The 23,551-nt window shown below is 36.7% G+C and overlaps 2 protein-coding genes across 2 annotated transcripts in view; one reads left to right on the top strand and one right to left on the bottom strand.

The window, feature by feature from the left end:
* Window positions 1-23,551, bottom strand: part of LOC128866622 (uncharacterized) — a 146,121-nt gene that overhangs the window by 49,383 nt on the left and 73,187 nt on the right. The gene's annotated exons all lie outside the window — the stretch shown is intronic.
* On the top strand, window positions 1,438-7,227 carry LOC128866623 (uncharacterized). The gene is made up of 4 exons (XM_054107499.1): window positions 1,438-1,925; window positions 3,435-3,931; window positions 4,104-4,470; window positions 6,756-7,227. The coding sequence occupies exons 1-4, from the start codon at window positions 1,643-1,645 to the stop codon at window positions 6,944-6,946; spliced, it is 1,338 nt and encodes a 445-aa protein (XP_053963474.1). The 5' UTR covers window positions 1,438-1,642; the 3' UTR covers window positions 6,947-7,227.

The following is a 23,551-nucleotide window of genomic DNA, read 5'->3' as shown; positions in this document are numbered from 1 at the left end:
ATTTATCTCGAAACGACTTTTTTCGGCACGGCGGGGATGAAAACAAAAAAACTATTCAACCGAATCACTCGAAATTTGGATATGTTGTTCACAACATGTATCGCTATCGTCGGATCTAGAATCATAATTTTATTTAAATAATATCCTATTTTTTAAACTAAAAAACTAGTGAAAAAAACCCTATTTTACGAACTTTTTTTGGCAAAAAAAAAAATCGTGAAAATAGGTGAAATTTTCTTGCTCTAGACCACAGGGTACCCTTAAACGCTTATGTCTCAAAACGACTTTTGTTTGATGCGGTGGCAACGATTTCTCGAAGACTAATAAACCGATTTTAATTTTCTTTTTTTTTAATTTTTGATATCGCATTGGCTATCGTTGTACGTAGTTCAAAATGTTGAAAATAACTATTTTTTTGTGCCTGTTGAAAATCAAAAAAAAAATGGTGAAAAACACACATGGAAACTCAAATCACCAGCATTTTGTAAAAAAAAAAATAATAATATTGTAATAAATAAAATAAACTGACTGCGTACTCGTACAACGATAGCCACTATTGTGTAGATTAATACAATTTTTGGTTTTTTGATTTCAGATGATTATTCATTGCTGTATCGCTGCCACCAGATGACGTAATTTTTTTTTAACTCGTTACGTTAATTTACATAAATTTGTCAATTTTCAATAGTTTTTATTTAATACATATATTTAATAAATATGCGGCCGCCGTAGCCGAATGAGTTGGTGCGTGACTACCATTTGGAATTCACAGAGAGAACGTCGGTTCGAAGTTTTTTCTAATAGCGGTCGCTTCTCGGCAGGCAATGGCAAACCTCCGAGTGTATATCTGCCATGAAAAAGCTCCTCATAAAAATATCTGCCGTTCGGAGTCGGCTGAAACTGTAGGTCCCTCCTTTTGTGGAACAACATCAAGACACACACACCACAAATAGGAGGAGGAGCTCGGCCAAACACCCAAAAAGGGTGTACGCGCCAATTATATATATTATATATGTATATATTTAATAATTATTTAATACATATATATAATAAATTGCCCTTTGCCCGATCCTCGAATAATCATTCCTACTTAAAAAAAAATTCCCAAAAATCGACTGTTTTTTGACCCCCCACAGTGGCGTTCCCCCTTAATTTTAATTATAAAAAGTATAGAATAGAAGTAGTCAAGACTGGCCAACATGTTGTGGAACCGTAATTTTTTCGCTTGCTGTATATATGGCATGACACGCAGCTTTAAATTCTGATATATGCACACACACGTAAATTTCTATCGAAATACTTAAATTTTATGTGTCCAAAAGTTCTTATACTAATTGGCAAGTAATAAATATTTACGAAACTTAGCAATCTACAGTCAACACAAAAAGCTCTTCTCTATTATAAATATTTCTGCTTGCTGGTACGTAGCTAGTGCTTGCAACTATGAAGTGTCGTCCGATAAATTACTTTGTTTATTAATTCAAGAGCAAAGCTTTTTTCAGAATAGTATTTCGTTGGACGCTGATCGAGGTAGATGTGTTCTGCACACCGTATATCGTTTAAAGAAGTTTGTTAAGTGAGAAAAAAATAAATATAAAAAGAAAAGAGAGTAATAAAGCGTGAGTGAGTGCATAACAATAAGATGTCAGCGAATTCAAGTAACAAAAGAGAATCGGAGGCGGTGAAGAGCGCGCCCGAAGTGGGAGATGAAGCTGCAACAGCAGCTAATGTACCACCACCCGCCGCTATGGCTGCTGCGCGCCAAATGCCCGACTGGCTAAAGGGAGAATTATTCGTGGATCTGCTCAAGAAGAACGTGCCCGATTTTAAGGCGATTAAAAGTTTCAGCGCCAAGCCCGCACAAAATGCAGGCGAAAATTATTCCACGCTAATGGCTTTGGTGCAAATGGAAGTGGAATTTGAAAGTATGTTTAGATTAAAAAAATAAATAAATAAATAATAAAAAAAATAAATAAATATTAAAAATAAATAAATACAGAAATAATAAAAATAAATAAATATTAAAAATAAATGAATAATAAAAATAAATAAATAATAAAAATAAATAAATATTAAAAATAAATAAATAATATAATTAAATATGGGAGGTTGAATTAGTTTTAAAGGTTTTTTTCGAAGATTTGGGGCTTTATTGTGAAAAAAACGGTACAAAATATTTTATTTGAAGTATTGGCCATCGCTAGCTACAACTTTCGCCCATCTTTCGGGCAATTTCCGGATGCCGTTTCTCCAAAATTCTGGCCGCTGCTTGGCTATCCATGACTCAACCCATATTTTGGTAGCCTCGTACGAGGAGAACCGCTGGTCCGCCAAATCGAGACTCATATGCCGGAACAAATGATAATCGGAGGGAGCTATGTCTGGACTATACGGCGGGTGGGGTAACACTTCCCAGCCAAGCGTTCCAAGGTATTTTTTGACAGGTTGAGCAACATGCGGCCGAGCGTTGTCATGTTGCAAAATAACCTTGTCGTGCCTTTTTACCGTTTCCGGCCGTTTTTCTTTCAATGCCCGGCTTAAACGCATCAATTACAGTCGGTAACGATCCCCCGTGATTGTTTCGCCCGGTTGGAGCAGCTCAAAATATACGACGCCGACCTGATCCCACCAAATGCAGAGCATGATTTTCTTGCCGTGAATATTCTGCTTGGCCGTCGACGTTGATGCGTGGCCGGGCAAACCCCATGATTTTTTGCGTTTTGGGTTATCGTAGTGGATCCATTTTTCGTCGCCAGTCACCACCCGATGCAAAAAACCCTTCCGATTTTGCCGCTCGATCAGCAATTCGCACGTAAAAAGTCGCCGTTCGACGTCGCGCAGTTTCAACTCGTACGGGACCCAATGTCCTTGCTTTTGGATCATTCCCATCGCTTTTAGACGCTTGCAAACGGTTGATTTATCAACGCCCAATGATTCAGCAAGCTCTTCTTGGGTTTGGCACGAGTCCTCGTTTACCAATTCCCCCAATTCCGCGTCCTCGAACTTTTTGGGCTGGCCAAGACACTCCTTGTCTTCGGTGTGAAAATCACCACTTTTGAATCGTCGAAACCAGTACTCACATGTTGAAATCGACGGAGTATGGTCTGGGTAGGCCTCCTGCAGCAATTCACGGGCTTGGGCTGTATTTTTTTTTCAAATTGAAGCAGAAAAGCAAAGCTTCCCGCAAATTGCGTTTCGACGGCACGAAAGTTGACATACTCGGAGCACGAAAACACTGCGTTGTTTATACTTCAGCGAAATGACAGATACTGATAAACAAAGCCTAGGGATGAGGCTTTGTCATGAATATATATTCAGTATTGCCAACGCGATAAAGTGATAAATAGCGCCATCTGTGTGTCACCTTTAAAACTAATTCAACCTCCCTAAAAAATGAAAAAGTGAATCCTTTAAACTTATTATCGAAATTCTAGCTGGAAAAACGAAGCAGCTGTCCTATATGTTGAAACTGCCAATTGACTCGGTGCAAAAGATGATAATGGGGATGACTCACAATATATTCGACATCGAAAGCGCTATGTACCGTGATGTGATACCCGAATTGGAACAGCTGTATAGTGACGTTGGTGTTAAAGTGAAATTCGGGCCACAATTCTATGAGCTACAGACGCCATCCGAATTCGGTGTTATACTCCTGGAAGATTTGCGTCAGCGCAGCTTCAAGAATGCCAATCGCTTGGAAGGTTTCGATATGGAACATGTTAAATGTGTTTTAAAAAAGCTAGCCCAATGGCATGCCGCCTCAGCGGTGCGCGTTGAAAGCAAGGGCCCATATCCAAAACTTATCGCTACCGGAATTCTCACCGAGCAATTTTTAGAGGCTATGAAAGTTTTGAATGAAGCGACCTTAAAATTGTTTAACGAGTGTGTGCGCACATATAAGGGGCACGAAGAGTACATAGAAAGCATGGTGAGTACGTGCGTCAGTGCAAAAGTGCAGTGCGAATGAGTTTTCGCTAGAAAAGCTGCGCATATCATATGCGATATCAATCACTTAACTAAGTTGCGCATTTATATACAAATGCATACATACATACGTGAATTTATTATACAATATATTCTTGGTTTTTTTTTTTTTGTAGGAAAGGAGCCAAGATAAAATGTTCGACAACTTTCGTGCGATGATGCAAATCGATCCAAATGAATTTAATGTTTTGAATCACGGCGATTTTTGGGCCAACAATATCATGTTCCAATATGACGCGTTCGGTAAAATTAGGGAAACATATTTCGTTGATTTTCAGATGCCGCGTTATGGACCACCGGTGCATGACCTGTACAATGTGCTGCTGTCTTCGACACAATATGAAATCAAGTTGAAATATTTTGAATATTTCATCATGTATTACCACAACCAGCTGATTGAGAATTTGAAATTGCTGAAGTATCCCAAAAAATTGCCCGCTTTGAAAGATCTACACATAGCGTTGTACAAATATGACTTTTGGGGTGAGTATGACAGGAGGGTGGTGAAGATGTGTATGTGTAATGTGACGCGAGTGACATTCAAGTCAAGTAACAGTCAAGATGTTCAAGAATTTTCGACTTTGTGGGAAATTTCACTGAAAGTTAGTTTAGCTTGTGTAGAATGAGAAGTAAATTTAAACATTTTGAAAACAAAATTTATAATTTTAAGATTTAGTCAAAGTTTAAAAATTTCGGTACAAAGTTAAAGTGAAATATCTTAGGTTCTTCTTAATACAAAAAATAATTTTGTAATGTTTTCGGATAAAATATGATTTGAAACCAATTTTTACTTTGTTTCTTCAAAAATATTTTATTGCTCAAAAGTTAGGGATTATTTTTTTTGTAATTTTTGTGTTTGTTCTATTTCAATGAATGTTAATATACTAAAAAATTCAAAAAAAAAAAAAAAATTTACATGAAAAAAATGTTTTACAATTTTTTAGAATAAAATATGATTTAAAAAAAAATATTTTATTTCTTTCAACATATTTTATTTCAAAGAATTTTATTCAAAAATTACAAAAAAAATTAGCATAAAAAAAGTATACTATTTATAATTTTTAGGATAAAATATGATTAAAAAAAAAATATTTTATTTCTTTAAACATATTTTATTGCGTAAGCGATTTTTTCTGTTTTTTTTATTGTTTAAAATACCAATATGTTTTTTATCGTATTTTAATGAATTTTCTTAAAAGTTTACAAAAAAAAATTAACATAACAAAATTTCTTTTATAATATTTTAGGATAAAATATCATTTAAAAAAAATGTTCATTTTATTTCTTTTAAAATATTTGATTGCTCAAAAATTTGGGGTTTATTTTTTTTTGTAATTTAAAAAACAACACACATATGTTTTTATTGTATTTCAAAGAATTTTATTCAAAAATTACATAAACAATTTCTTCTATATCAATGAATAATGTTTTTTGTATTGTATTTTCGAAAAACGTCCATAATAATGAATTTTATTTAAAAATTACTAAAAAGATTTCTTTTGTAAAATTTTAGGACAAAATATGATTTCAAAAAAATGTTTATTCAATTTTTTTTGTAATTTTTGAAAAAACACCCGTATGTTCTTATTGTATTTCAAAGAATTTTATTCAAAAATTGCAAAAAAAAAGTTTAACATAAAAAAATTTCTTTTACAATTTTTTAGGATAAAATAGGATTCCAAAAACATTTTTACGTTATTTCTTTGATAATATTTTATTGCTCAAAATTTAGGTAGTATTTTTTTTTGTTATATTTGAAAAACGGCTATGTATTTTTTATGGTGTTTTATTGATTTTTTGTTAATTGCAAGCAAGAATTTAATTAATTTGATTTAATTTAACTTAATTTCTATAATAGTTGTTTAGAATAAACTATGATTTCAAACAAAATTTTTATTTTATTTCTGTTAAAATATTTAGGAATTATTGTTTATTTGTAATTTTTGAAAAAAAAACACTCATATATTTTTATTTTATTTTAATGAATTTTATAAAAAAATTGAAAAAAAAATTTACGTAAAAAAAATTTCTTCTAAAACTTTTCAGGATAAATTATGATTTCAAAAAATTTTATGTATTAAATATGTTTTATTGCTCAAAATTTAGGAATTATGTTTTTTATTGTATTCTAAAGAATCTTTTTTAATACATTACAATTACGTTTCTTCATAAGTTTTTAAGATAAGATATGATTTCAAACAAAATTTTTATTTTATGTCTATAAAAATATTTTATTGCTGAAAATGTAGGGATTTTTTGTAATTTTTGAAAAGACACTCATATGTTTTTTATTGAAATTGAATGAATTTTATTGAAAATTACAATATACAAAAATTTTAAAATTTAAAATAAAAAAAAAATTTTAATTTAAAATTTAAAAAAATTTTAAAATTTAAAATTAAAAAAAAATTTCAAATTTTAAATTGAAAAGTTTTTTTTTTACAATTTTGAGGATAAAATATGTTTTCAAACAAACAAATTTATTTTATTTCTATTAATATAGTTTATTGCTCAAAATTAAAGGTTTTTTTTTATATGGAAGAACACCCAATTGGAGCCACTTAAAACCAGCATTTTATTGTACAAAATTCGGCTGGCTATAAAACTGCACACACATTTTTTTTCAAATTTCCGATAAAAGGTGTGGAGCTTTAATGAAAATTCTTGAGATTTGTTATTTTGACAAATGACTAACCACTATTTTTATTGCGGACCTCATACATTCATATATTCCATAAACCTTTTTAAAACATTTTTTCCTTTTACAGCTCCTGGTGTCGTTTTGAGTCACATGGGCGTAGTGCTGCTCGATCCCACCGATGGGGCTAATGCTGAAAACTTACATGGCAACACACCAGGTGGTATAGAATTCAAAAAACTGATGTATACGAATGACCGATATCGCAAACACGCCGAGGCAGTCTTACCATGGCTGCATAATCGCGGTGTTTTTGAGTGATAAAAGAAACGGAAGTGATAACAAATTTTTTGCAAACAAGTTGAATATTTATCTACGAGTATTCACAGTTTTGCGAGCTTTTTATAAATGCATACATGTGTAGGTGTTTTTATCAGGACGCCTATGTGTTGTGGGTATAACAAGGTGCAATATTTTTAGCTATATTCAGTGTACGTATGTATGTATGTTGCTGTGTAGTCTTAAGACATTTTTGTAATCAATTAATGACATGCATTTAAGTAATAAAGCCATTTTACGTAATAAAAAGTTTTATGCCTTAGCCTTTCAATTAATTTTCATTGTGTATGCATGTATCGGGTGTTTTTTTTAGCTGCATGAGAACTATCGATATCGATAATTTGGGTTTGAGCGCTGAGAATGCCAAACTGTGTTCACATTTCTGTCCAGTAACGTTTGGCAAGTCATCACGCTTTGAAATTGTGGACATTCTCTTTGAAACAAAAAAAAAAAAAAAATATATTGGGTAGTCGAAAAAGTCTTTTCGTATTTTGTCAATAGATGTCGTTGGAGTCATCTATCTCCAGAGCTACCAATCACAATGTGTCATAGCATATGGTGTTAGAAAGGTGACATTTTAAGCTTCATTTAAGCAAAAAAAAAAATTAAATTCGGAGAAGTTATAGCTGCTCAAAAATGAGTGAAAATAATGAAGAAATTCGGTATATTTTGAAATTTTTGAATTTTTGAAATTCGGTATATCTGGAAATTTCGATGTGAAAGATGCACCTCGCTCCGGTCGACCTATCGTTGAAAAAGTCGATGAAATGATGTAAAAGATTGACCAGGACTGTCACATAAGCTGCCACGACATCGCCAAGGCACTAAACATTCATCATCAAACGGTTTTGAACCATTTAAAAAAGGCTGGTTACAAAAAGAAGCTCGATGTTTGGGTACCACATGAATTGTCTGTGAAAAATTTAATGGACCGAATTAACATCTGCGATTCGTTGCTGAAACGAAATGAAATCGAACCATTTCTGGAGCGAATGGTAACAGGAGACAAAAGGTGGATCAAATACGACAATAATGTGCGAGAAAGATCATGATGTAAGGGGTTGAAGCTCAACAAATGGTCGCAAAGCCAGGATTGACGCCTCGAAAGGTTATGCTGTGTGTTTGGTGGGACTAGAAAGGAATCATCCACTATGAGCTGCTCCAGCTTGCTCGAACGATTGATTCTACACTTTACTGTCAACAACTGATGAGATCGAAGCAAGCAATCGAAAAAAAAAAAAACGGTCAGAACTGATCAGCAGAAAGGGCGTCCTCTTCCATCAGGACAACGCTAGGCCACACACATCTTTGATGACTCGGCAAAAACTGGGAGAGCTTGGCTGGGAAGTTTTGATGCAACCACCATATAGCCCTGACCTGGCACCATCGGACTACCATTTGTTTCGGTCAATGCAGAACTCGTCAATGCAGAACTTAATGGAGTAAAGTTGGCTTCAAGAGAAGCCTGTGAAAATTACTTGTCGCAGTTTTTCGCCGAGAAACCACAAAAGTTTTACACTGATGGAATAATGTCTCTAGAAGAAAAATGGCAAAAGGTGGTCGACCAAAATTGTACATATTTGGTTTAATAAACTTCATTATAAATATAAAAAAAAATGAGTTGAAGTTTGATTAGAAATACGAAAAGACTATTTCGACTACCAATATATACACATCTGTTCGTGAATGTCATAGAGCACTGGCTCCTCTTTAAAAATGAGGAAAGAACTGCCAGAACGGGTCGATATAACCGGTTTCAGTTGTCCCAATCTCAGACATCGGGACAGATCAACTTCTATTGAGACAGATGAAGTTCTATCTTATCGTGTGCTATCTCGAAAACACTTGGTAAGATAGAAGCAGAACGCTTAAAGGGCTGGTGATCGCCCGCCATTCAATTTCTAAACTCACAGCGGTGGTCACTGGTCACTGGGTGTTCGCAACTCATGCGGAGCAGCTTGTACTTCTCTACACTCCTGGATGGCGTAGATGGTTTTTTCTTCCTTTAAATTTTGTAATTTTACGCAGGTATGATATCAAAACGGCCTTCAAGTGCTATTTGTAGTGTACCCGTGGTACTCTGGCCACCTAACCTACCTACCTCCCATGCTAAAGTTGCACATGCGCTGTGGCAAATTTAACAGAAAACTTTGTCAAAGGGGCACTCGAGTGCCAGTGCAGTCACAAGGCGGTCATTAATAAGAAATATTCACTTCACCTATAATCTCTATAAAAATATTAGAGCACTACGTTTTATTGTCAATTTAGAAACAAGCGCTTTTAATGGAACACCTTATACTGGCATGTGCGCATAACTTGACCTAAGGTATAATTATAATCTTTGCTAGGTATAAAACTAAGAGTGTTGTTGTTATCCATTATTTAAATTAAGGCAACACACTGCTATTTAATAATATACTGATTAATTATGTTAAGGTTAGAGAAACTGCTCGATCTAAAAATAAGGTGACAGTGTTACAAGAGAAGATGTGATTTTTCATATTTTTTACGGGTGCTTTGTGTGCGTTGAGTCAGTATTTGTGTCAGTTAGCTCGTTGACTCTATCGTAGTTGTAAGCCACAACAACTAAAAGGCGGAGTTCGGGCTTGAGGTCTTTGTGGTTTGCATGCGCGTTCACTATTTGTAGCCATTCGTTCTTTATGTTATGCTAATTTCAGGTGACAGCCGTTAAATCTGGGGCCACATTTAGGTCAAAGACAGGGAGGCACGCTGTGATACGCCATTTAGCTAAACTATACCGCCTTGAACCATCCAGCAATACTGATGAGCCTCATCAGTTCTTTTAAGTCCGTATACGTTATTTGATTTTAAGTAACTGAAAATGGGGATCCAAGTTGGTGAAATCCGCTGCGGTACAGTGCACGACAGGAACAGAGTAGATCATAAATCTTTTGTTCCTCCTCATCATTTCTGCAACTTCTAGAGCACCTGCGAGAAGGTATTGCTCAGTTCTTGTTGTTGTAGTAGCAGCATAGGCATTCCCAATAGATGTACGGGGAATGCTGCTGGAGTAACAGTCCGTGACCGGATATAAATAACGTAGTAACGTGGAACCAACTGTCATTGGAACGGCATTTGCTTGACTTTGTGCATGCTTTTCTAACAAGTAGGGTTGCATTCCGTTGACAATGGATATGTCATCTCTTTTCAGAGACTACTCATCTTCTGTCTTGAAATGTGGTAAACCGCGCTTTGTTCTCACCTTTTACAAGCTTGCCAACTAGGAAATTGTTTAAGTAGTAGCTTACTGTGTCAGTGAGGAACGCATTATCGAAGTTAATTTGTGAGACTGGTTGTCGGTGAACAATCATGGCCTCTGTAGGGACAATTCATGCCTACGAGAATATGGCTGCATAGGCGAGAATATTTGGAATTGTGTTCTCAGCCGTCTTCGTGCTTCCTCACAATATGACTGTCTCTAAGCAGGGTTGGAGTCTCTTCAATTCTCTCAGAAGGAGCCTTTGACTATCACATAAGCAGAGGTCATCTAGTCCTTTAATCGAATCACTATTCAGCCATTCGTCAAAAAGAGCCAGAAACTGTCAGCAAAGCCTTGGCATAGAATGCGCTACAGCGAAGCCAATCGAAGCTACTACATAAATGAAATCAACCCCATGAAATTATGGGAATACGTGCTTTTATTCTTATTTATGCAAAGATGAACCATCAGTTACAATTATGAAGAATCGAATTGCAAAGTCAAAATAATTGCGCTAAACCTATAAAGCTTTATATAGAAACAGCACGACATAAAGTTGTTGGAATAATAGAGAAATCTCTTAATAATAACAGATATACTATAGCAGCTTTTCTGGATAGAGAAGGAGCCTTCAACAATCTTGATGCGAAATCGGTAAGTTCAGGGTACGAACGAAAAGATTATTCGATGGATAGGCAATATGCTATCTAACAGAGTAATCAGCGCGAACTTAGGCATCACTGGTCTAGGAAAACCAGTTAGCAGAGGCACTCCACAGGGAGGTGTTATCTCGCCCTTACTGTGAAACATAGTCTTAAATGAATTGCTTATTACCATGAGCAAGAAAAGGATTAAGATAGTTGCTTATGCAGAGGATGTAGTCATCCTAATGACAGAGAAGTTTCTCTCGACTATCGGCGGGCTCATGCAATCAGCGTTAAGGGAACTCTCCAAGTGGGCGACCTAAAACAGTACAATGGTTAATCCAATCAAGTCCAAGGTAGTTCTGTTCACTAGAAAATATACGATACCGAGTTTTCAGTTACCATCTATAGATGGAGTTACACTAAACCTATCGAACGAAGCCAAGTACCTAGGCATAATCCTGAACTCAAAGCTTTTTTGGAAAATGATCGCCAAGGAAAGGACGAAGAAAGTTTGTGATGCCCTCTTTATCTGTAAGAGAACATTTGGCAAAAAATGGGACGTGAATCCGTATATCAACCACTGGTCACACAAAACGATCATCAGACCCATTTTGACTTATGTAGCTTTCGTGTGATGGGAGGCGGTGCAAACACAATCCTACCTAAAGAATCTCATAAAAGTACAACGATTAGCTCGTGTAGGAATAAGGTGAAGGTGTACTCCGATCGACGGCTCAGGTGGCGCCAGGATTAAAGCAGCAAGCATGCTGAAAGAAAACACGCATGGTCATGCATCAGTTCTACTATTTGTGGAACACTTGCAAGACGCATCGAAAGCAGACCTTCTGGTTCCCAAAATAGAAAGGAGAGTATAAAATACGAATAGCCGACAGAAAGGATTGACAGACCAGAGTCATATCAGATGATAGAGGTCACCATATTTATACTGATGGATAATGGCACTGGATCAGGAGTTTACTCAGAACAATTATCTTTAAATTGCTCATTAAAACTCCTAGACTGGTGCAACGTCTTCTAAGCTGAGATCTACGGTATAGACCAAGCAGCAAAAACGATAAGACTAATGGACTTACCTCCGTCAAACCTTACCATTTAAGTAGTAGTCAAGCAGCAATCAAGGCAATGGCCTCAAGCAGCAATCAGGGCACTGGCCAATTCAAGATGTGTTAAAGAATGCAGGAGCTCGCACTCGCTCATCCAACAACACAACACCACACTTTGATAGGTTTTCAGCCACTCAGGAGTGGAGGGAAATGAAAAAGCGGATGATGGTGCAAGGATAGGCTCTGAACTTGACCTTCAGCGAGTGGTAGAAGACATTATCATTCTTCTAAACGAGCTGTATACTGCGGGGCGTAATCGACTTGACTTGAGCATAATCGCGGAAACGAATTTATGGTGGTCTCTGACTATTAACTGCAGGGTCTTCAAAGCGCTCTGACCAAAACTGAATCTTAAAAGGACAAAATGTCTGCTTGGAACAGATCAGCTACCAGCATCCTCATAGGTGTTATGACGCATCACTGCACTATTGGGACCCTAGCCAGTAGAATGGGTGTACCTCATAATGAGTTCTGCAGTAGAAATTGAGTCGGTACAACCCCTCCTCTGTGAATGTCCTGCACTTCAAAGAAGGCGTGGCAAATATCTTGGCGATTATTTCTTTGAGGACCTGGGAAATTTGCAAAATGTCTTACTGGAGGGACTAGTTATCTTCTTAAAAAGATCTAAGTGGTTTAAACAACTTAGTTAGGGGAGGGAAAACAAACATATTTTCTGGAAGGAAAACATGTACTCTAGAATATTAAAAGAGTTCAGTAGAAAATAAACAACAGTTAATGAAATTCGCCTAACCATTATCTTCAACACAATTAAGTTCATTGTACTGCACTCGGGTTACCTTTTTAATTTTCTTGAAATCTACTTGACCTCCGAAGTAATCTGAATAGATCTTGTGGTGCCAAGGACCCAAGGTGGTCGCTTCTTAAGACATCAGTGCCAAAGACCTCAAGCCTGATTCGAGCGAAGGCGGGGCAGACGCACAGAAAGTGGTCCGCCGTCTCATCCTCCTCTCCACATGCTGGGCAGAGTGCATTGTCTGAGGTGCCCACCCCTTCTATGTGTTTTGCCCAAAGAAAGTGCCCCGTCATCAGTCCAACCAGCCGCCTACAGTCCCCTCTGCTTAGTGGCAGGAGGAACTGCGACAGTCGGCCGGACATGACAGGTAACATCAGTTTTGACCATCTGTAGCCTCTCTCAGCCTGCCAAGCTCGCTTGTGGGTTAGTGCAACTCGTTTGCTTTGATGGCTGCAGAAGGGAGTGGCTAAACGGGCTCCGGGTCAAGGAAGTTGGCCATATTAATATTTACCACAAATATTTCATAACTCTTTCAGGAGCTTAGTTCAACTAAATATGTACATATTATGAATAATATTTTGATGTGTGTTTATTTTCGAGCAAAGTACAGTCTTCAATGGAACTCCCAGAAAACCTTGGATTACTTAATCAAATACGGTTGCTTTAATAATAAGTATCTTCCATAAAAATTATTGCCTCACCAAACTGCCATACATAATTGTGAAATTTATTATTTATTAGTAAACGAAAATTACATTCCTAATTGTACTTACTCAATAATGATAAACTCAAATTCATAACCACCTGCAGATATTCACGAGTCATTATGACAAGCTGAAAAAATTGGGCTCGCCCTTTGCTCGAATTTGTTAATATTTTGTGGGCATACTCGCGAAATAGTAAATCTAATCTTATCATAATTTATCGGCTCATAAACCTCAAAGCTTTACGATCTTTGAAGTGTGCCTGCTAGGTGCAAATCTTATCTGAATCTAAGTAGAATTGAATGGAATGAAAAATCGTAAAAATAACTATCGCGAGTTACTACCTTCCTGGCAGTTGCGCGTGTGATGTGGTTGTTAGTGCAAACGTACTTAGACGAAGTTGTGAGCTATCGTTCATGTCAATCGAAATTGAACATTTCACACATAACATTTTTCTTGTTCTTACTAGACATACAACTTGTGCAAGGTTAGGTTACGGTGCAGAAGTCACCACACAAAAAGTGCCTTCCACAGTACAGCGCTTTGCTGATAACAAAGCTCCGGCCTTAGATGGCTGTAGCTGTGAAAGCAGCAATTAAATCAACACCCGAGGTTTTTGCTAAATTGTACAACACATGTCTCAACGAAGGCGTTTTTCCAAAAGTGTGGAAGTAACAGAGGTTGGTACTGCTACTCTAACCAGGAAAGCCGCCGCATCATCCATCGTCATATCGTCCACTCTGTATGCTAGATACACTCGGCAAAATACTAGAACGCATCATATGTAACAAAATGCAAGAGCTTCTAGAGAAACCAACAGGGCTTTGCCCAAACCAAGACGGCTTTAGAAAAGGCCGTTCAACCGTGGACGCAATAAAAGCTGTAATGAGTATTGCTCGTCAAGCCACTAGCGGCACGAAATGGAAAGGAGGCACGAAGAAAAACTGCGCTGTTGTTACCTTAGACCAGTGCTGTCCATCCCATACATCAATTGATCACACGTATTCTTACTCTCCATCGTTCAGTCGTTAGCAAACCAGCCATAGATGACTAGATGTGAAACTTATTCATTTTGAGAGAGAGCGCGCCCATGAGGACGTTTCAAAACTTGGCAGCACTCACACATTGCCAGAAGAAACGCGCCGAAAATAACTGATGAAAACAGTTCGTTTTTGCTTAATGGAGAAATGACGCGTTGAAATGTTTATAATTATTTGCCTTAAAATTAATTCAATTGAAACGTAATAATTTAAATTGAAGGGAGTTTTAGAATTTTTCAAAGCCTTTTATATCCTTTTCAACTTCTACTTTAATTAGTCTTATGCACATATGCATATGAATACATTTTACTCGTACATACATGTACTTTTATTGAAATCTGTATGTTGGTTTATGTCTGTAAATTGGTATATACGTAAATATTCTATGAGTGAAAAGCGTAGGTAAGGGAATTTAATTTGAGTTTGAGATATTTTACGAAGATTAAACGTAATCTGCTTTAACTTATTCTGTTCGTTGTTTGAGAATTTTTGTTTTTTGTTACCCACTTTCTGTGTTATATTAAAAAATCGCAATAAGTCATGTTTTTAATTATAACTTATGTTTTTCGGGTTCATAACTTTATTATTATTAAATTACTTATGAATATCAGTTTTAAATAATTTCATTTATATATAAATTTTTAAATTTTTTGCTTACTTATGTACATATTTCATACGGATTGTGCTTATTTTTAGTATATGTAGGTGTTTACGAGTGATATAAGGCTATTGGGCAACCGCACACTAAATACTAACCTCAATGGTGGCGTGGAAACTAAAAATTCCAGATCTTTGGTTCAAAAATACCCAATTCATGTTTCTATCGGTGTGGCAATATTGGAAAATGTTATAAAAAATGCACATTTTTCAGCGCTCTCACGAGAAAAAGAGTTTCACATCTAGTCATCTATGAAACCAGCAACGAATAAACACCAAGTTTGTCTGCGACGCTTAGTGTATGCAATACAATGCCCTGTGAGAACTTTTTTATGCTAGAAAATGCCTTTGGCGACTTGCAATGCCTTTTATGTTACAAGTCGTTCAAAGGAGGCTATAGATATAATATCAAAAGGCATTTCGATTCCTCCCACAAAAATATACAAATTTTAGACAAAAAAGCTAGTCAGGGATTATATGAAGAAAAAAAGTTAGACTTTTTGGAAAAATTCAAAGGGTGGTTGGCTAAAGTACAATAGAAAATGAGGAAGTTGTTAAGCAATCAAATATAAAAATGAAAGCTGAGCTATCTTCCATGATCAGCTTATATATTGCTAAACAAGGCAATCATCTTGCAAAGCGAACACGTTCCACCACCCGGAGATAATATTGAATTCTGGAAAAATTTAGAAAAATCATCATAAAAATGCCAAACAAATTTTTATTTTTTTTTTTTGGAAAAAGTTCATTTGCTCCAAGCAGCGCCACAGTTTAACATCAAGTCATTTATCGAATGTACTTTTATTAAGAAGCTGCCACGAAAGTATTCATATTAAAGATTTTATTAGAGATATAATAGATTTACAAACCCAAATATATATTAGGAGTTACATAACGTTCCAAATTTTCTACTCCAATCCAATATTTATTTTGGTTTAAATTTCCTACTGGGCTTCTCCCATTCTCTTGTTCTCACTTATACACTCACATTTTTCATTTTGGACAGCACTGTCTTAGACATAAAAAATGCGTTCAACTCCGCAAGCTGGCCCCAGATTATGAGTGCACTAAGAGGATTCGCGGTGCCGAAATACCTGCAAAAAATCATACCAAACTACTTTGAAAACAGGCTCTTGCTTTATGATACTGACAACGGAATAGGCACATATAAAGTAACTGGCGGTGTCCCACAAGGCTCGGTGGTTGGCCCAACACTTTGGAATGCTATGTCTGACGGTATCCTCAAGCTTGAGCTTCTTGAAGATGCTACCCTCATTGGATACGCAGACGCAGACATTGCGTTGGTGGTAGTGGGAAAGCATCTGGACGTGTTGCAACGATGCAATTGTAAGAATTAGAAGTTGGCTTAAAAATGTGAAGTTAGAACTTGCAGCTCAAAAAACTGAAGTCGTATTACTGACAACACGACGGGTACGTGAAGAGTTAGTGATTACAGAAGCTGACCATGACATAAGGTCGCAGCCGTATATCAAATATCTGGGAGTACTTATTGACTCGAGAATAACCTTTAAGCATCCTTTACAGTCAGTCAGTGAAAAAGGCGTAAGAATAAATAACGCGTTGATTAGACTAATGCGTAATATTGGCAGCCCTCGCCTATCGCACTGTCGCAGATGACGCAATTCATGTGATAACGGGAATGGTGCCTATCGACCTTCTCGCGGTTGAGATGTATAGGTTACATAATACCATTGGGCAGAAACCGTCGAGCGTGGCTAAAAAAGAAGAAAGGCTGCGAGCAATTGAAGAATGGCAGATACGCTGGGAGCAATCCGAGAAAGGTAGGTGGAGCTTTTAACTGATTCCAAACATTGCGAGGTGGATTAAGCAAAACCACGGAGAAATTGATTTTTGTATCACACGGTTGCTGACTGGACACGGTTGCTTCAAAGCATACCTACACAGGTTCCATCTTGAGAACGACCCGTACTGCCCGCAGCGCCCTGAGGAACAAGAAACGGCGAGGCAAATCTTGTTCCAATGCCCGCGGTTCACTAATGAGCGAAATATGCTTCAGAGAGCGTTTGATGAAAACATAAGTGAGGCAAATCTTATCCCACATATGTGCGAAAACAAAGAAAACTGGAAAATTACATGTGTAGTGGCCGCAAATATCATGAAGAACCTTCAATATGCGGAATATGCACTTAGGTCCCTAGAAAGAGCTCCTTAACACAATGTACAGAACAAAATGACAACAACAGACAATTGAGTAATAATATACTCACAACGGGCTCCTGACGTACCACTTAACGGTGAAGTTCCAGGAGGACATACCGTAGGGCATGTGGGGGGGTTTAGTTGGGTTAAAGTTCCACACCACGGCTTCGGCCATAGGCTTTTGATGCTTCCCCTCCTCCACAAAAAAATAAAAAAAAAGATTACAGTGCTTGCTACTTTCCCTAAGCGTGTAGATGTCGCTCACTTAAGCCTGGAGGTCCATTGTGATACCACTACTTTTGACTCAAGCTTCTTCTCTATTTCCCTATGTGGTGAAACCAATTCGTCTCTCGCATAAAGGTGTCATATCACTGTCACATAGGTGTCATAAAAACGCCATTATATGCTTCGAAACGGAAATTCCTAATGGGTCTTTGCCCTATTATTACAATTGAAAAGTACATCAAAAGTAATATCCGATCAATTAGTTGAATAAACTTTATTGCGCATAATAACTACGATTGATAAAATGAGAATTTTACTGAACCAGCTGCCAGCTGATAATACCAAATATGCGCAGTTCATTACGCAAACATTCGTTTAGTACACTATGTTCGGATTTTCAAGCTTTTTGTGGGTAATCTTACTTAAAATTACTTAATACCTTACTGGCCTTCTAAATTCAATGACGTCCTCCGTTTTGTTAGATTTGCGCCAGTTTTCGAGATAACGATCGTCGGAAATGGGCATAGAACCACCGAAAGCTCATTTAGAGACAACCTTATATTATACAAGGTGGCACAAAATTAGTCACCCGATCGGAAGATTTATAATTTTGGCAAATGGCATATACATATTTGGCAAAGTGGTCATATTTGACACTTGAACTGTGAAGTAGACAGCTGCAGTAATGAAACAGACCACCGATAGAGGTCAAAATGGAGATTTCTATGACTCAAAATTGTTTTTTTTTTATTTGGTAAAAAAAAATTGGATGATTACGTGTTTAAAAGTGCCCACTCTTGCTGATTTTCAGGAATAACTGAGCTGATATACGAAAAACAGTCCTCTGCAAAATTTTAGCAAATAAGTAGATTTATAGCTGAGGGAGTGGTCTGCACAAAAGTTAGAATTTAAGCAAATTTGTTAAACAAAACATAAAAAAGTAATAAAAAAATATGAAACAATGGATGATTTTAAAATGTAAAAATTTTCTCGTCTGTTAAGGACTCAATGGATGCTCAAAAGCTTCAACTCGACTTGAACAATCTCCACCAATGGTGCATGAAGTCACTTCTGTCTTTGAACATTAAAAAAACATTTTCATTTAACATTTTCCAGGCGTGAATACATATTTAATACATTCTATATTATTCGAATAATATATTGTACCATAATGTGTAACAGCCTTTAAGGACCTTGGATACGAAATTTTCCTTCAGTGATCACATCAATTTTATTCTTTCAAAATCGTGTTCGGTTCTCTGCTCCGTTCGTCGCAATGCATCTGAATTTTTCTCATCCGTATACCTATAAGCTGCTGTTTACGACCCTTGTTCCTTCTCACTTAGAGTAGGCTGGAATTATTTTGAGATCTTACGACCGACTTTCGATTAATAGACTTCGAAATTCGAATTATATCAAAAAATATTTCTTAAGCAGACATGGGAACGATTTGAGTCTGCTGTTCCACCCTGCTCTTTGAGAGGCTGTTAACCACTGGTGAGAACAGTGACGAACTAATCACCGTCAGAGCCAAGCAAGGATGTCCCCAAGGGGGTGTTCTTTCTCTGAGCAGTATCCACTGTTTTTGGCACCAAAAGACGACCTGATACCCATAGTTTCATTTGGAAGGAAATTTGATGTCAGATTTCTATTGCGTGAGCAATGGAACAATCCAGAATGCATACAGGGAGGTTTGACGGATATTTTCTTTACCGATGGGTCCAAGAATGAAATAGGGTCTGGAGCCGGATGGTACTTAAACGATAGTAAGAGGTATCACTATCCTACTATCACTATGCCATCCTGAAAGTAGCTAAATGGATAATCGAGAGGAGATGGAGCGGGAAACAGACTGGAGTTTTCAGTGACCGTCAAGCTGCACTCAAGGCCCTGGAGAATGCGAAGCATACATTAAAGATTATTCAAGAATGTAAGAAGAAGCTTAGTTCTGTCGCCAGACAAAACAGGCTTGTAGTTATATGGGTTCCAGGACACTCCGGTGTTCAAGGAAACGATGAATTGGCCAACCGTGGATCAGCGGTTCCCCGGCGAGGGCTAGAACCAATAATCGGAATTCGTTATACAGGAATCATGAATTAGATGAGCGATTATGTAGGCAATCTGCATAAAGAACGATGGTCCGGTCTAGAACGCTGCAGAATGGCAAAGTGTTTTGTGACAAGTCCGAACAGAAAACTGTCAAACTTTCTACTAAAACTTGGAAGGGAAGACGTTCGGTTGATGATCGGTATCATTATAGGACACAACCCATGGGGTCAGCATATGACTACCATTGGAATCATTGAGGACTCCATGTGCCTCTCGTGATTGGAGGAGGCGCATAGCACTGAGCACTTTCTCTGTGAGTGTCCTGCCTTTGCTATAGCAAGGCTACGAATTTTGTGTTCGGATGTCTTGAGAATGAGTAATTTTTATTCTCTAGAACTGGAGGATGCTCACAGATTTGCCAAAGAATCTGGAAAATTCTCACAGGAGTATCTCTATCTCCGCCTCTATTCTTTCTTACCTCTTTCTCTGTCCCTTCTCTCCTTTCCTCCTTGACTATCTACCCTCTTTCCAGAGCTTTAAGCTTGTTCGTTTTAGGAGCCACCAAATCTCCTGGTGCTCCTTGGCGCAACATTTTCAAATTTCAAATTCCAATTTCCACCCTTTAATGCTTGGCTAAAGCTAAATAATTTAGAATGTTTAGAAAAGAGAAGGACAGTCCTTACTCTTTCGCTTATTTTTAGTATTGTTAATGGCATCGTCGACTGTCCAGATCTATTTGAGCGGATAAGCTTTAATGTTCCACAAAAAATTCTTGCTTTCTTTCCACCCCAAAACAAAAGCAGATATGCAAACTTACTTTTTCTATTCTTCTATTCTTCTTGGCAACTTTTTACAAAGAAACCTGTTTTCTATAACATACAATAAAGTTTTCCATAATTTCCCAAATTTACAAATGTCGCTGGGTGCGCTTCTTAATTTCAGCTACCCCAGCAACCCTTTCTTCCAACAGCTGCAGGGTACATCCATACATACCTGCCCATTTGAAAGGGAACAGAATTATTACTGACGAAAGGAGACTCACATTTTCCTTCTAAGCAATTAATATTTGCGTTCGGCTGAAGGAAATGAGAAAAAAATATACAGGAAGTCGATTAAATGAATTCGTTACACTTTTGAAGACAACTTTCTTTACATTTTGTGCAACATTTGTTTTCGTACGTCCTGTTTTTCAGGATCTTTAGTGGCGGCACTAATTGCGGGGTCAGATAATTTTATGGCTCATTAATTTGGTCGTAAGGAATATTGCTTCAAAGGTGTGAAAGTGTTGTGTGGTGTGGATGGATAGCAAAATTGTGTAATAATTTGCGGTACACACACATGTATATGTATGTATATGTGTATGAGTGTGTGTTAATTACATATGGAAGGCATTTTTCTCTAAGTTAAAAGAAGAAAAGAATGTTAAATAATTAAAAAAGTAAATTGAAAAAAAAAAAATTTATTCATTTATTCATATACCTACATATCGTCCCCTTAGTATAACAATAGCCTATGTGCTCATAGGCTATCATTTTTTTATTGAATTTTTGGATTCTCCATCGATTTTATATGTGGTCAAAATTTTGTCAAATTCTAGTTCCACAAAGTGGGTCAAAACGTCAGTCAAAAACTAATAAATATTTACAGACATAACGAGATTTGAGTGAGAACTACTTTCGACAAAAAGTTTGAAATTCATTTTCCCAAAACATCAAAAAATTTATAGGCTATTTTAATACTAAGGGGACGATATGTAAATTTAGTCTGTGGAAATAGAAGTTTCGTACAGACTATAAGTAAATATCAGATTGAAGCTTATTAATTAAAGATACAAATTAGAAAAACTTAATATAAGAAATCTAAAAATTAAAAATAAGAGTTCAAAGTTTTATCAAATTGATATTACGATTAAGAAAAATCAGTTGATATACTCGTAGAACTCGAGTTCTTCTTTAAATCACTAAGTGCACGCTCAACGGGGGCATTACGTGCATACTCAGCCTTCCAATTAGCAACATAAAAAAAGAGTAATACACAGGGGCTTTTTTAGGAATATTGAAATTGATACGATACGAATGAAGAAGAATCATCTAAAGAGCCATAAACAACATTAAACACAAGGTACAGCGAGACTACAGTTCTCCTAGCTTCTAAGGTCTTAAGGCTTATTAGAAGCAAGCGAGAGTTATAAAAAGGTGTAGGCTCAGAAAAACTCAAATATCGCAAAGCAAATTTAACAAAGACTTTGTGAACACTCTCGATACGATTAATAGAACTGCAGTCATATTGTCTCCAAACGAGCGAAGCATATTCCAAATTGGAACGTACGAAAGGCGTGTATATGGATCAGAGAACTGTGCACAGTTCCGCCTAACAAAGCCTAGTGTTGAATAAGATTACCTGACAATATGATCAATATGACTATTAAAATTCAAATTCGATGAAAAAATAATGCCAATATTTCTTGTTTCATCAACAGATTCTAACAAAGCATTGGATATGCTGAACCGAGGCAACAAAGCTTTAGGAATTTTTGCAAAAGTGATTATGGAGCATTTCTTAATGTTCAGAAAAAGTGATTAATAGTACATTAGTGATGCAAATTATCAATATCAGATTGCAGTTTATGTTTGCCACTTATTTATAGGGTGAACGATATGAAGTGTTACCAACTTCACACTGCTTGTATCTGTAAAAGAGCTCATGACATCAACGTCAAAATTGTTCTAATGACAGTTCAATATATTGTTTATAAGTCATCAAAAGCATTTGCGTCTCAGTTTTGATGATTTTTTTTTTCTGTGATGGAATTCAATCGTAATAGTGTGATTGCGTTATATTTGGCTGGAAAATCACAACCAGCCATTGTTCGTGAGCTCACTCACCTCAAAGTGAATAAAATGTTTGTGTATCGCACTATAAAATGTTACAATGATACTGGTAGTATTGCAAAACGCTATGGAGGTGGACCAAAAAAACCGCAATAACGCCAGAAATGGTTCGGAAAGTGAAGGCTCGACTTGAACGAAATCCACGTCGAAGTGGAAGAAAAATGGCCAAAGAACTGAAAATATCCCAAGACAGAACTCGACGCATATTGAAAAAAAGTTCGGTGCGAAATGGCAAAGGAGTTGTTGTGCTTGCACGAACGTGGCGAATTTCCTAACATTGTGTTCATTCATAAACAGTTCATAAACACTCAAAATGATCTTGTTTACTTGACCGAACGCTCATACGAGAATTTGAGCCTACGTATGGCCACTCGAAGCAATTTCCCATGGCAAGTAATGGTTTGGGCCGTAGTGACCGTTGATGGACGCTCTCCAATAGTTTTTATCGAGCCTGGTGTCAAAGTGAATGCGACTTATTATCGGGAAAATGGTTTAGAAGCTGCTTTAAAGCCGTGGACACGCAAACATTTCGGTCGTAGACCATGGACGTTCCAACAGGACTCGGCACCGTCTTATAAAGCTCGTGTGAACCAAGAATGGTTAAAAAATCATGTTCCACACTTCATTTCGTCCACACAATGGCTTTCGAATTCGCCAGACGCAAATCCGATGGACTATTCCATCTGGTCCATTTTGGAGAGCAAGGAGAGGACTAAAAAATATGCCAGTGTGGATGCGCTGATAAAAGCGATTATACGGGAATGGGCCAAAATACCTCAAGATCACATTCGTGCAGCATGCAACTCATTTTTTGACCGTTTGAAGGCTTTAGTCAAGGCAAAAGGTGGTCATATCGAGCTAAAGTGAATATACTATGTTAAAATTGTAATCATTTTTGAACAATTTTCTCTTTGAAATCTATAAAAACTAGTTTCGCACAAAAAAGTTATGGTGTTTTGTACTATGAATGAAAGATATTTGGATTTATTGGTTCGAATCTGAAATTTCGGAAAAACTGCAACTTGAACTATGAGGTAATGTAAAAACAAAACTATAATTTACAGTTAAAACTGTGAATCATCAGCTCTACAGTTG

Source organism: Anastrepha ludens, chromosome 6, assembly GCF_028408465.1.
Source record: "Anastrepha ludens isolate Willacy chromosome 6, idAnaLude1.1, whole genome shotgun sequence".
NCBI lineage: Eukaryota > Metazoa > Arthropoda > Insecta > Diptera > Tephritidae > Anastrepha > Anastrepha ludens.
Note: the sequence above shows the minus strand (reverse complement) of the source record. Positions and strands in the feature narration are given on the sequence as shown.

Bases quoted from the DNA above. Each gene is read 5' to 3' on its own strand.
- LOC128866623 (XM_054107499.1), top strand. From the start codon at position 1,643: ATGTCAGCGAATTCAAGTAACAAAAGAGAATCGGAGGCGGTGAAGAGC. The intron at 1,926-3,434 runs GTATGTTTAGAT...TCGAAATTCTAG, and splicing joins AATGGAAGTGGAATTTGAAA to CTGGAAAAACGAAGCAGCTG. The intron at 3,932-4,103 runs GTGAGTACGTGC...TTTTTTTTGTAG, and splicing joins AAGAGTACATAGAAAGCATG to GAAAGGAGCCAAGATAAAAT.